Source organism: Cyprinus carpio, chromosome B12 (genome assembly GCF_018340385.1).
Source record: "Cyprinus carpio isolate SPL01 chromosome B12, ASM1834038v1, whole genome shotgun sequence".
NCBI classification, from domain to species: domain Eukaryota; kingdom Metazoa; phylum Chordata; class Actinopteri; order Cypriniformes; family Cyprinidae; genus Cyprinus; species Cyprinus carpio.
In genome coordinates, this window is record NC_056608.1 from 16886069 (window position 1) to 16899017 (window position 12949).

Consider the following 12949-nt stretch of genomic DNA (forward strand, 5'->3'; position numbering starts at 1 on the left):
GTTTCACACATCTATGAACAGAAGTGTCAGTTTCATTGGCATTATTTATGCAAGAATGAAAACCAAATCTGCTACATTCCCTAAGTCGGTTTCAAAGAAACTAGGCGGTAACCTTCCACCTGCCCTATTTCCAGCCATGTTTAAAATGCACTGTATCAATCAATGAGAAATCACCGGCCTGCGTCAGTTCCTACGCACGCCTGCTCATCAAATGGCTTGAGGCTGAATAAATCTTGCTCAGTGGCACTGTGACAGGAAGCTGCCCATGATGTGTCAGGATGGTAGGGCTGTAGAAAGACAGGCGGCAGCTGCAGGTGGTTTGGCACAGGCCTCAATCCAAGCATTCCCACTCGCACGCCATTCATAGAATTTGTATCAGTCATTACAAGGGCTAACAGGGTCATGGCTAAAGCCTATAATTGGTGCTACCTGCTCCATAAGTGTTTCTGAACTATTTGGAATTCGTCCCAGTTGCGGAACATGCAGACAGGTCTGTAGATGAAAACCCTGTCAAGTTTTTCCTCAACTTTTAAACTGGTCACCTTGATTTAAACATCCAAATATTAGGTGTTGCGACACAAAGCTTTTAAAAGTCTTCCATGTGAGAGTGTGATATAAATAGAGGCTTTCTTTGGCTACATGTGCTGCTTGCTCTCTCTTTTTGGGCACAATGTACTTAGACTACAGCAGGCCCAGTACAGCTCCTTCAGTTCTTCAGCCAGATTTACGGACCCTAGTTGTACAACTCGAATACTTCCCAGGGCACAAGAACAACAGATGGACCGTCACCCCTCCTCCATCCTTGGCATCTTAACCGTACAGTATAAAGCTCAAAGTTTGGGGCTTAGGCTAGTCATTTGCTAGTGGAGAATAAGACTGGAAGAACAAGAGAAGAAAACCAAACCAATCAAATTAAGTGAAGAACTGGTACTAGAGTTGAGTCAATGATGAAGACACAAACTCAGGTAACGATTCAGTGAATTTCTGTTTGCTATAATGGACTTTTGCGACTGATAAAGGTATTTTTGACTTGATTTTGACCTTTGAAATATTGCATTTAAGGACACCCCAACAAAATATCAGGAGCACCTGAAGAGACAAAAAGACATTCTGGCTTTCCGTATGAAGAAGCTGTCATCAAAACAATCTGACTTCAATGTAAGTTGGTGAAACTTGCATTAATGTATGAAAGTACAATAAATGCAATGCTTAAAATATGGCAGATTACTCTGATGTTTCTGATTAAGTATGCTTTATTATTCCACAGAGCAAGGCTGCAGCTCAAAAAGACAAGATTAAGAAAAAATATGATGACATGAAGAGGGTTTTGGATGAGGATCTGAGAATTACACTGAACCAGTTGGATATTGAGACAGAGGCCATGGAGAGAAATGTTGAGGACAGTATTGAGAAGTGTTACCTCCTCACGCGAGAAATCGATCAGCAGCTCACTGAACTGTCTGCACAGATGGAGAAAGATCAACATCAGGTTCAACAGAAGGTGCATTTTTAGACCAGAACAGTGTCCTGTAGTAGTTTTCAGGTGGTAATACTGTATAGCTGAGGTAGTAATAGAATGCTTGAAGGTTTGAACCATTTTGTTTTCATGAGTACCAAACCCCAAATTGCTTAATTTTTTATTTTATTTTTAAAAGTTAATATTTTTATTCAGCAATCATGCATTAAATTGATCAAAAGTGACAGTGAACACTTTTACATTGTTACAAACTATTTCTGTTTAAAATTAATGCTGATAAAAAAAAAATTGTATTCATCCAAAAATTCTAAAAAAGAAAATTAAACATGGTTTCCACAAAAATATTATGCAGCTCGCCCATTTCCATTTCCGTTCTTATTGACAATAATAAGAAATAATAATTGCAGACTTTGGTGAGCATAGAGAGACCCCAAACTTTTGGATGGCAGTGTACTGTATATAATTTTCGGATGTAAAACCCATTTATATGGTTTGATATATATTAAGTATGATATTGAATAGATACTTAAATAATTTGCTTTAGTATTGTCATTGTATTGAAGCAATGGATGAACTAACTTTTTTCCACACAAAAATATGTATATTTTTTCATACTGTTACAAAGCAGAAAGCAGAATAACAATATTAATTTTATATATAAAAAAGTTAAATATATTTATTCTCTTAAGCATGTTAACTATATTAGCCTTGAAAATAATTTTGTAAAATAATTTTCCTATTTTTTATTTTATTTTTTTGCATACCCCAGTTTGAAAATCCCTTGCATAGAAAAATTTACGCAGCTGCACAATTTTATGTAATTGTATTTGCAGTGTGGAAATGTTCTACAAATAATTCACTTTTTCAACCATGATTTCTCCATCTCTTTTGCTTACAGATGTTGGAGATGGAGGAAAGGTAAGTAGTGTTGAAGTTTTGGGAATTTGGTTTCTGGATGGAAATTTATGGCATGAACAGAAATTTTAAGTACTGTATGTAACATTCCAAAGTTTCTGGAACATTTTACCCTGTATTCACTGTAAGTGGTTTACGTGTTATGACAATGCAATGCAAACATTTAATAAAGCATGCGATATGAAATTTCCGCACAACAGTCCTTCCTGCTAGCATTTTTTTCACATACTGTATTCTTCCTTGTTTATAGGATAATAGAGACTCTGAAGAAGACAGATCCAGAGTTTATACAGATGGATGAGTTTAAGAATGAACAGCTACTCGGCTTAACCATCAACCTGCTGCTGTTCATACGCTCTCAGGTTCCTGTCACCAAGAAACTCTTCCAAAGCTGTGAGGGTCTACACATTTTTTTACATGAAAATTACTCTATCGCTTTTAGTATGTGCAGCCTAAGCATGTTCAAAAAACCCTGCAATGTTTCCTAACACATGCTATCTTTTCCTCATATCTCTCACAAGGGATTTGTTTCTAAATATAGTTTCTAATTTTCCATTTCTCAGATGCCCAAGAAGTTGTTCTGGATCCTGACTCTGCACACCCAAAGCTTATTATTTCCCCTGAGGGCGACTCAGTCACTTACACCGATACCTGGCAGGACGTTTCTGAAAACCCTTCTCGATTTGACACCACCCTGAATGTGATTAGCAGGAAGGGCTTCACGGATGTTCGCAACTACTGGGAGGTGCAGGTTACTGGTAAGACATACTGGGAACTAGGGCTCACATACCCCAACATCCCTAGGAAGGGTCGAGAGGAGGACTGCTGGTTGGGCCGGGGCCCGACGTCCTGGTGCATTGAATATTTCAATGGCGACTACACGGCCTGGCACAATGGCGTTCCACAAAAGCTCACCCATGTAAGTGGGAGAACTTTTCAGCGCATTGGCATCTTCTCCAGCTCAGAAGGAGGTTTGGTTTGTTTCTTGGGGGCTGACACCATGACACCTCTGTACAGTTTTTGTGCAGGAACCTTCACAGACTCACTCTACCAGGCTGTCTGTCCTGGTCACGACAACCAGGAGACCAACAGGAAACCACTGCTTATTTGCGATGCTTCAAAATCCACCCCATTCTTGTAATGGAAACCAATTAGGGTTGGGGTCTAATTCATTTATTCAGTAAGGATGCATTAAATTGATTAAAAGTGACAGTAAAGATCTTCATAATGTTACACAAGATTTTTTGTGTGTAAAAAAAGAATGCTGTCCTGAATAAAATATGTCACGGTTTTCAAGCAGCACAACTGTTTTCAACATTGATAATAGTAAGAAGTATTCCTTCAGCAAAAAATCAGCATATTATAATGATTTCTGAAAGGTCATGGGACACTGATAACTGTTTAAAGTTTTGCTAACATAAGGATAAATTACAAATAAATAAGTTAAAAAAGTTATAAAATTGTACTTTTCAAAAACAATTTAAAATCAACGATATAAACTTCTGAACAGTAGTGTGTAAATACTTTGAAATATTAATGAAAAAAGGCAGATTTCAATAAAGTCTTTTAATACACTAAAATAAGGCTTACAAAGGCATTCATTTGAATTAAAGTCATTTGAACAAAAATCAGCCCCATTTTATACAATGTAATGTTGACACAATGTAAACAATTTTTTCAGGGCATTTGTGCAAAAAAAAAAAACCTTTTCTATTTAACATTCCTATTATCACAGTAAAGCATTTAAATTTTAAAACCATGTAATAAAAATGTTCCATTTCAAAAGTGGAGCTAGCACTTCCTACAGTATAGTTGGAGCACTTCACTAATAATTCGTGCATGAAGAAAAGAGGGCCTTTAATTTGAGGTGGTCAGATGGTTCACAGGCTGGCAGATTCAGTGTGTGATCCGGATGAACAACGAGAACGAAAAATACAGAAAGAACCGAAAGAAAAAGAAAAACTGTTGGACGAAACCGAAGACAACAAGCTCTGAAAGCATCAGAACCTTCCATTTTCAAGCTTGAAAGAGCACATTAGGTCAGATGGATGATAAATGGTTAAAATGGTCACCAGTAAAACAATAGCTGCCTCTGTAGATTATAGACAGATTCAGTACAAAACAGTAAATACTACATGAAGCTACATTGTACTCAAAATACACAGGATGAATGCTGATCTGATTTCAGTTCTTCAGTGAACGCAAACTAACAAGTGACCAGCATGAATGAAAAGCTTTTAAAACCATGCAGGTGTCAGCATTACTTCACTATTTGCCACTCCATTTCCATTCATGCCCTTTCTTTGACCTCCTCTGAAGAGCAATCTGGAATAACCAAACCAAACTAAAATGCTACAGATGGCCATTTATATGCTTAGAATTTATGCTTGAGTTGCTAGTACTATAAAAACAGAACAATAGTAAAGGTTTTGTGTGGTATTGGATGTCTTTTTTCAAGCACTATTTTATTTTACCAGTATTTTTTATTAGGATCAATAAAGGGTTTTATCTAGTAAAGTTAAAGTGTCAGAAAACTTTCAAAGTTGGCAAAGCAACATGGATATTTGACACTGCCAGTAGATAAAGTGACATCACTATTCCCTGGAATACTCTGAGAAAGTTGAAGAAGAACATTCACTGAAAAAGTAGTGGATCTGAGCAGCACAAAAGAAGACCATTTCGGTGTCCATATGCCCAGCATAACATAAAAAATTGCATTCGTACACAAACTTCCAGCTGAATGTTGTTACCGCTTGGTTGAGTCAAGCCAGTGGTCAGTCTCTGTACACATGATGTGTCTTTCCTGCCTGCCATCCCGAAATGTCCACCGCTTAAAAATGCTGCATACATTTATGTAAAAATATTTTGCTCAAGTATTAGACTGAGGTTTCCCTCCTTATGGCGGATCAATGACAAAAAAGCTTAACAATTTGGTTAATATTTACTGTTAAATGATAACAAATTAAAACTGTGCTACTATAAAGTCCTTGGCAAGAAAATGTGCCTGCTGTGAAAAGACAGACAGAGCACAGCATGGGAAGATGGTCTGGTCAGATCAGTTGAAGTAGAGCTCTTTAGTCAACATGGACACCACACAAGGTATCTGTTTCTTCTCGCTAAAACGGGGGTCCTCTGACCAGGACTCGAAGTTGGTTGCCACCATGTAGTTGACCCGAGTGAGGATCTGCATGATCTCAAGTTGCTTGCCAAACTCATTAAGAATGTTACAGAGGGCCTGGACAAACCAGGAGCCTCGGCCCGGATTCCTCCAGGAGTAGTAACCTGTGCGAACAAATGTGTAAGAATGTTACATTACTGTACAACTGTGTGTCACATGATGTCACAATATTTTAACTCAGAGCAGCAGGTGTTCTGATCACAACCTCTTGATTTGACTGAAATTGATTGACTGAAATCTGATTCATCTGGGTATTTCAGTATTAATGTCCATTTTGATTGCATAAGATTTACATTCTCTTTCACATAGTGAAACTGTTAACTTGGTACTGTACATTACAAAAATATTAACTGAAAAAAAAAATAACAATAGGGCCCAAACTATCCAGTTCAATTGCTAATTGACAGATACAATAATCAATATAACAATACAAAAACTGTTAAGTGGATAACAGCTGAAAAAAGGTCAATTGGATTTCTTGTAAAACTGTTATTATAGCATTGTATATAATTATTACAAAGAAGTAGCACAACGGAAGATTGTTGTGTAAGTTTTTCATTGTTGATGTCATTGTTTTTCAGTAGACTTTTTTATTTTTTTATGATCTTATATGACTGCTTAAATTGTGCAGTTTGTAGAAGGCTTTATCCTATGCTGCGGAAAAAAACTTAACTGTGAGATGCAGTATAAACTCAGAATTCAGAGGAAAAGACAGAATTATGAAATGTAATCCCAGAATTCTCAGAATTGTAAAATATAAACTCATAGAGATAAGATAAGAAAGAGAAAAAAAGAAAAGTTTGTGGTGAAAATAAGCTTCCTTAAAAATAAGCGTCTTAATTGAATAGAAGTATTACTTTCATTAAAAAACAAAAGCTTACTGACCCTAAACTTTTGAACAGTTATGTATAAGTAATATATACACTGAGTTTGTGATTCTTTTTAAAAGAATCGTAAAAGTCATCTCTTCATAAATGAGACTAGACTGGTCAAGCTATATGTTTTTGACTCATTTAAAAAACTTTATTAAAAAGAACTTGAGTCATGAATTGGACTATAAGGAATGCTGTATATATATTGCATGCAGCTCTAGAGTATGACGATGTGATTTCCGTGGGACTCTTTGAGATTACATTTCCTGCATTCCACATTCTGTAATTAAGAGTAAGAAAATACCTGGCACAGTTGAATAAGCAAACAGGAAGTCTGCCTCTACGGGAATCTTGTGTCTTGGATTGGCATCTGTCTCTATCGTGTCATTGGGTGGTCCTGAGTCTGTTTGCACACCGTCATCAAACTCTGAACCCCGACAAGCCTGCCAGTAAAGACACACGACCGTGTCAATATCCACTTAAAATGCACTTCAAAAAAGGTAGGGTAACTCCAGGTATCGTGTGACCGATATAGCATAAAAAAAAACAACAGACACTGTTGTATGTAGGTTCTCCATTTTCTCCTCCATCACTTCTTCCTAATCCTCATCTCTCCTCCCCAAATCCTCATGTGGCCCTGCTCCTCTTACCTGGATGAAAAAGAGCTTGGGCTTGCCCACGAGGCTCTGGCACATGTCTCCTTTGAAGTGCGAGGTCATGGTCTTGATGGGCATTGCTCCGTCTGTGCCGTAAATCATGCCCTCCTCGCCGTGGCTCAGCAAGATGCAGGCGAAGCAGGAGCTGTCGCTGTGGTCCTCTTCTGAGACTGAAACACATACAGTAAAATTATGTGAGAGAAGAAAACAAACACTTCCAATTTTAGTTATCTTAGTTGTGGATAAACTGGGTTTGCAAACACTTTACACTTTTAATAACATGCAAGTAATTTAGGCAATTAACATAAATTTGATTTAATTCAATATTGAAAAGCATAGATAAAAAAATTTATTGGTGCCATTAAAATAATAATATTAGCCAATATTTGTGTATGATATGTAATATATGTGATGCAGTTAGCTGAGTTATATTGTGTTAAAAAGCAGATGCCTATATAGTCAGTGGACAGCTAGGTAGTTCACTTGTTTTTAGAACAGAACAACATTCAAAACAACATCTTATGATGCAATCTTCCAGAAATCAGGCAGCCCAACCACATTCCAAAAAAGTTCCATGACACATTTTTAGATTTTTTTACTGGCACTTACTGATATATGACACTTGCATGTTTTCATTTCATGTTTCATAAAATTTCCCAGCAGAGTTTTGTAAGCCTAATTTAAAAACTTGATGTGGCATTTTGATGATCTGGGGTACAGATACATATTTTGGCCACTCACCTTCTTTAAGTAGCCGCTCCATGTTCCTGCAGGTCTGGTCATGGTAGATGAAAACTTCAAAGCCCAAGTTTTTAAAGCACTTGGACAGCTCTTCAGCATCGCGATCTGTGCCATTGCGTACATTCATTCCTTAAACACAGATCACAAAGTAAGCAGCATTAGTCTAACAGAGCATCAACCCAGTAACTTTAAATGACTCAACATTCAAGTTCTATTTTTCTTAAAACTGTGTCTGTGTTGTTTTTGCAGAAACTATGGTAAATATACGCCACAGATATTTAGGTTTAATTTTGTTCTAAATATATTTTTTGACACATTTTTACGTTTTTGTTGTTGTTTTTTACTACTACATCATTATATAGATGAGCAAATCTGATTTATCCTGCATACATATCACAATTTTCACAAATTATTAGTTATTAAAACAACGTTTTCATTAAAATGAATGATGGATATTCTTTTTTAAATATTTACCAATAATTAATTAGACCAAAACGATTAGGTAGAAGCTCATAATAACAGTTCGGTCTATAATATATAACAAAACATTGTTTAAAACTATTTTTAATATTATTGCCCTAATAAACTACTAATAACAATGAATTAAACAGTTTTTACTGGGTGCACTTAATCAGTGTTGATTGGTCAACATAGCATGACATGGAGATGAAAACTCACCTGTTTTTTCATCAAAGTTCTTGTTGTTGATGATGATGCACTTGCCAACGTGCTGGTGGCTCATCTTATACTGGAATGTTGGTGAAACAATCCTGTAATGGCTTTCAGAAGATTGCTCTTTTTCCTGCAACCTGCCATCCTTCTTCTTACTGAGAGACAAAGACAGACAGTCAACCAATCTATTAGAGACCTTCATCCATCATGTACATCCCCTAATATATTTATAAGAACATAGGGTTGTTCTAAGAGACAAAATAATAAATAAGCGCATCTGTAAGTAGAAGAACAATCAAACCACAAACAAAATACAACCCACGCCGGTCAATGCATCGAGAAGGGCAGCTAACCGGGATAGCTGATGTCATGAAGACAATTAAATCCCCTTATTGATCATAATATTAGTTGCTCGAAAACTTCATGGTGTCCCAAACATAATTTCCACATGCCTGAGGGAAAATTCTCACAGATGTCTCATATCCCCATTGTGAAATTTCCAAACGATCTGTCCAGATTAGTAGGCAACAGTGGCTACTGGATGTACAATATGTGCCAGTATTCCAGAAGAGCCTAGTCATCACGTTACCCAAAACACAACAATGGGTTCCTGCCTATACACTCTCTCTCACACACACGAACAGTGGAGCGAATCACAGGTGTCCCATGTGATGTGGGGCAGCAACCCCCCAACTCCCCCTACTACCTCCTATCCCATCAGAGCGCTCTCCTACCTGGGCTCTTCTTTAAATGCTACACCACTCTGCATTGAAACGTGTTGCTCTTCCCTCTAGATCTGCTGAATCTTTCCCAGATTTTAGGCTCTTTTGGGTGGATTTTTTCCTTGTGGTTTGGTGTTGATGTGTGCTAGGATCCCGGCATGCTCTATACTCTATAAAGAGTGGAGTGGTGGCTCTGCTGGGCTGGGGCGGCGCACGCTACCTGAGTCAGCACACACGCCACCCCCCAGAGCTTTCCAAAGGCCTATTCAAACCCCTCAACCAGGGTCACACAGGACAAGAGCACACCTCTACTGACAAACACACTATCACACTTACATATTAGGCCTGTTGCAGAGCACGCACACTCAAAAGTTCCAACTAAAATGTCACCAAATGTACTATATCTTAACATAACTTATTTTTTTTTAATTGCAGAGAAACTAGTATAATTCTAAATATGCAGGTGGATTTATACTGAAGAGTTATGAAAAAGTATTCTGAACATCTCAAACAGTGTTGGGCAGTAATGCATTACTTAGTAACGCATACTGTAATTTGATTACTTTTTTGTAGGTGGATTAATGTGACAAGTTTTAATTTTTATAATTTTAATTATAGTATTTTTAGTAGTTAAGGTCTATGTTCTTTATTGGTTTGTTACGTTTTTGATTTATTGCAGTGTTTTGTGTTTTATAGATTGTAAAAAGGATGTACACACACTGTCGAGTCAAGTGCCAGTGGATTAGAGACCTGCTCCCGCGAGACCTGATGCAACAGCAGCGTGGCACGGGACAAGATGGGCGTGTAGACACTTGTGTGTGTGTGTGTGTGTGTGTGTGTGTGTGTGGTTGCTGTGATTTTGCCAAGTAAGACATGTTCCTGGATCAACATCTTTTGATGATCCTGGATCAACATTTTTGTCAAAAAATATAGACTTAACCAAATCCCAACCCCTAAACCTAACCCTACCCATAATTTATTCCTACAATCAGTGGAAAATGATAGCTGATTAACAAGGGTATAGAAGCACCTAACCCTGATTGTAAGCCTAAAACAGATATTTCCTGAAAAGTTATATCTCAATTCTGATTGGTTGACTGGAATGTTGTTCCAGCATCAACAAGGATGTTGATCCAGGAACATGTTGTACTTGGTGAAATCACGCTCGCCGTGTGTGTGTGTGTGTGTGTGTGTGTGTGTGTGTGTGTGTGTGTGTGTGTGTGTGTGTGTGTGTGTGTGTGTGTGTGTGAGGGATGTGCGAGAATAAAATAATTCACGGGACTCCCGCAAAATAGAAATATCTAAACATAAAATATCTAAAACAAATAAATTGTTATTCATCTATTGCACAAAGCAACATGAACTAATATAAAATATAAACGATTAACCGGTGCAAGCTTATGCAGTTTCTATTTAGGCTATAACACGTGTTTGCAGCGTTGAGCAATGCAGTGCTGAAATTTGCGTGCTCACGAATCCTCTCATTATAAGTTATGTCAATCATCCTTATAACTCATAAGTTATAATGAGAGGATTCTTAAGCACGCAAATTTCAGCACTGCATACGTTTATAATTTATAACACACGAATTGTAGACATTATTAAAGATTCATTATGCATATATTTGTGTTATAACAGATTTGTGAGATTGTGATGAACTGTCTTTTAGAGATTATAAATGCAGCGCTCTTTGCTGGCATTCTGCCAAACCATACACGCAGCAGCCGCTTGCTTTAGTTAAAAATAAGTGTTCTGTGAATGTTGCGTGTATGTTGGGATTTCATAAATTTCATGGAGAAAAAAAGTAACGGAACTAGTAATGTAACTAATTACTAATTACTTTTGAAATAATCATAACAGTAACGTGATTACTTTTAAAAGGAGTAATCAGTAATTTGATTACATTTTCAGAGTAACTTGCCCAACACTGATCTCAAAACACATTCAAGCACATTCAAATATCCTACATGTGATGCAAGCTTTACAGCTTGGCCTTGTCATTTACAAAGAGGACTGTGGCGCCACCTAGTGTATGACATGCATTTTAACATCTGAAGCTGTACTTACAACTACTACTGTAAATTATAAATAATTAACTAAACAACGACTAAATAATTCACTGAATTACTGTCACAAAAGAGAAAAAATAAACATCTTTTTCCCCCTCACCTGAATAACAGGTTAGGTCAATAGTTGTGGTTGGTATCATTGCATAAATCAATGGATAGACTGATGGATAGATGAATTAAGTTAGAAATAGTCTCACCTGCCAAAAAGCAAAAATCTCCCTTTGCGGTCAGGTTTTGCATCTACTGTGTCTCCTTCTCCATCGTTCTCTTGGTCCTCCTCTTCACTTTGAGTGGTGAGGGTTTCTTTATCCATTCTGGAGCAAGAATTAATGCTGTTACTGTTCAGTAAGGCCAACAAAGCTGAGTAACCATACTGGAAATTCTTGACAGGGTGAAAAAAAAAAAAAATTCTAAGTTAAAATTATCTTGACGTGTTACCCCATCCTCTCCTTACTGACACTGACTACTGTCATGTCATTAATACTGTTGTTACTTAGTGTCTCTTACTGGTATCAAAATAAGGAATTCAAATGAAAGAAAAGTTCTTAAACTGTTTGTAGGAAAACCCATATTAGTAGACTACACTGTGATTTTACAGTAGTGAAAGTAACTGTGTGCCTGTGTTTCAGAGGCAAGGTTCTTTAAAGAGTTGCCCTTTCCACTTTCATATAGTTCCTTTAAAACAGCAGACTGTTATTACTCATATTTGCGTAAATTACCTCCGTGAGCTAACTTTTACTTTCACTTTGTGATGTTGTCTCAACTGGGTGTTTATTTAATTACTTTGTTTTCTTAAGGCTTGGGGAGAAATAAAATCTCTGTATTTATGAAAAGCTGTTAGAACTGATGAAGAAAAGCTACAGTTTATGACATGAAGTGCAGCAGGAAGAAAGAGAGATTGACCGCTTAGCCAGCTGCCTAAAGACAACTTGTCAATGGTAACATTAAATACACAATTACATTAGCAATTATTGATGCTAATATAGTTTAAGGTATTAATATATATATATATATATATATATATACAGTATATATATATATATATATATATATATATAATATATATATATATATATATATATATATATATATATATATATATATATATATAGAACATGCAGTGTGCAGTGTGTTCTACAGCTGAAGTGTTAAACTTTCCGAGGTCAACATCCCTTCCCTTAAAATTAACCATGGTTTTACTACAAAAAAAAAAAAAACCTTGGTTTCAGTATTTAAACCATGGTAACCACAAATTAGCCATGGTTTTGCTACACTAACCGTAGTTTAACCATGTTATTTGTAGTAAAACTGAATACAAATGGTAATCAAAACGCCCAAAACCGGTTATCACACCTTTACAATAATAAAACTATGGTTAATGTTCGTAAGGTACTACATGTTGTCACAACATTACTACATATTTATTATCGAAACTTACATTTCTGTCGGATCAGCCTCTGTTTTGTTCATTGCTCTTTCAAGTCCAAGGTTACTACTAGACGGAGAAAACGAAACTACTTTCCTACTCTTTCTCTTCCATTTCCTCCAGCCGAGTATCTCCTGTATTTAAAGAGACAGAGTCAATTTAGATGTGTTGAAAACTACTGCGCGAACTTCCTGTTTATTAAGCGAACACTAGAATAGAAT

At 36.7% G+C, this 12949-nt stretch overlaps 2 protein-coding genes across 4 annotated transcripts; one reads left to right on the forward strand and one right to left on the reverse strand.

The window, feature by feature from the left end:
* The first annotated feature begins 378 nt into the window (after positions 1 to 378).
* si:ch211-28p3.4 (E3 ubiquitin-protein ligase TRIM21) lies at positions 379 to 4336 on the forward strand. Its single transcript, XM_042735721.1, has 6 exons — positions 379 to 965; positions 1063 to 1158; positions 1268 to 1501; positions 2376 to 2395; positions 2643 to 2785; positions 2956 to 4336. Exons 1-6 carry the CDS (start codon positions 945 to 947, stop codon positions 3531 to 3533), a joined length of 1092 nt encoding a protein of 363 aa, XP_042591655.1. The 5' UTR covers positions 379 to 944; the 3' UTR covers positions 3534 to 4336.
* On the reverse strand, positions 3944 to 12873 carry casp7 (caspase 7, apoptosis-related cysteine peptidase). 3 transcript variants are annotated; one of them, XM_042735722.1, is made up of 7 exons: positions 12741 to 12873; positions 11500 to 11616; positions 8518 to 8666; positions 7840 to 7968; positions 7093 to 7268; positions 6747 to 6885; positions 3944 to 5674 (listed from the first exon to the last, which is right to left on the reverse strand). In XM_042735722.1, the coding sequence occupies exons 1-7, from the start codon at positions 12770 to 12772 to the stop codon at positions 5448 to 5450; spliced, it is 969 nt and encodes a 322-aa protein (XP_042591656.1). In that variant the 5' UTR covers positions 12773 to 12873; the 3' UTR covers positions 3944 to 5447. The 3 variants fall into 3 exon arrangements, with proteins under 3 accessions (XP_042591656.1, XP_018968723.1, XP_042591657.1); XM_019113178.2 differs by having other exon boundaries at positions 11500 to 11684; positions 12741 to 12867; XM_042735723.1 differs by lacking the exons at positions 11500 to 11616; positions 12741 to 12873 and adding an exon at positions 9246 to 9387.
* Between the last annotated feature and the right edge of the window lie 76 nt (positions 12874 to 12949).

Excerpts from the sequence above, each read along its gene's own strand:
- casp7 (XM_042735722.1), bottom strand. The coding sequence starts at position 12,772 with ATGAACAAAACAGAGGCTGATCCGACAGAAAT. Across the intron at positions 8,667-11,499 it reads AGATTTTTGCTTTTTGGCAG|TAAGAAGAAGGATGGCAGGT; the intron begins GTGAGACTATTT and ends TTTGTCTCTCAG. Across the intron at positions 7,269-7,839 it reads GGAGCGGCTACTTAAAGAAG|TCTCAGAAGAGGACCACAGC; the intron begins GTGAGTGGCCAA and ends TATGTGTTTCAG.
- si:ch211-28p3.4 (XM_042735721.1), top strand. The coding sequence starts at position 945 with ATGATGAAGACACAAACTCAG. Across the intron at positions 2,396-2,642 it reads ATGTTGGAGATGGAGGAAAG|GATAATAGAGACTCTGAAGA; the intron begins GTAAGTAGTGTT and ends CCTTGTTTATAG. Across the intron at positions 2,786-2,955 it reads CAAGAAACTCTTCCAAAGCT|ATGCCCAAGAAGTTGTTCTG; the intron begins GTGAGGGTCTAC and ends TCCATTTCTCAG.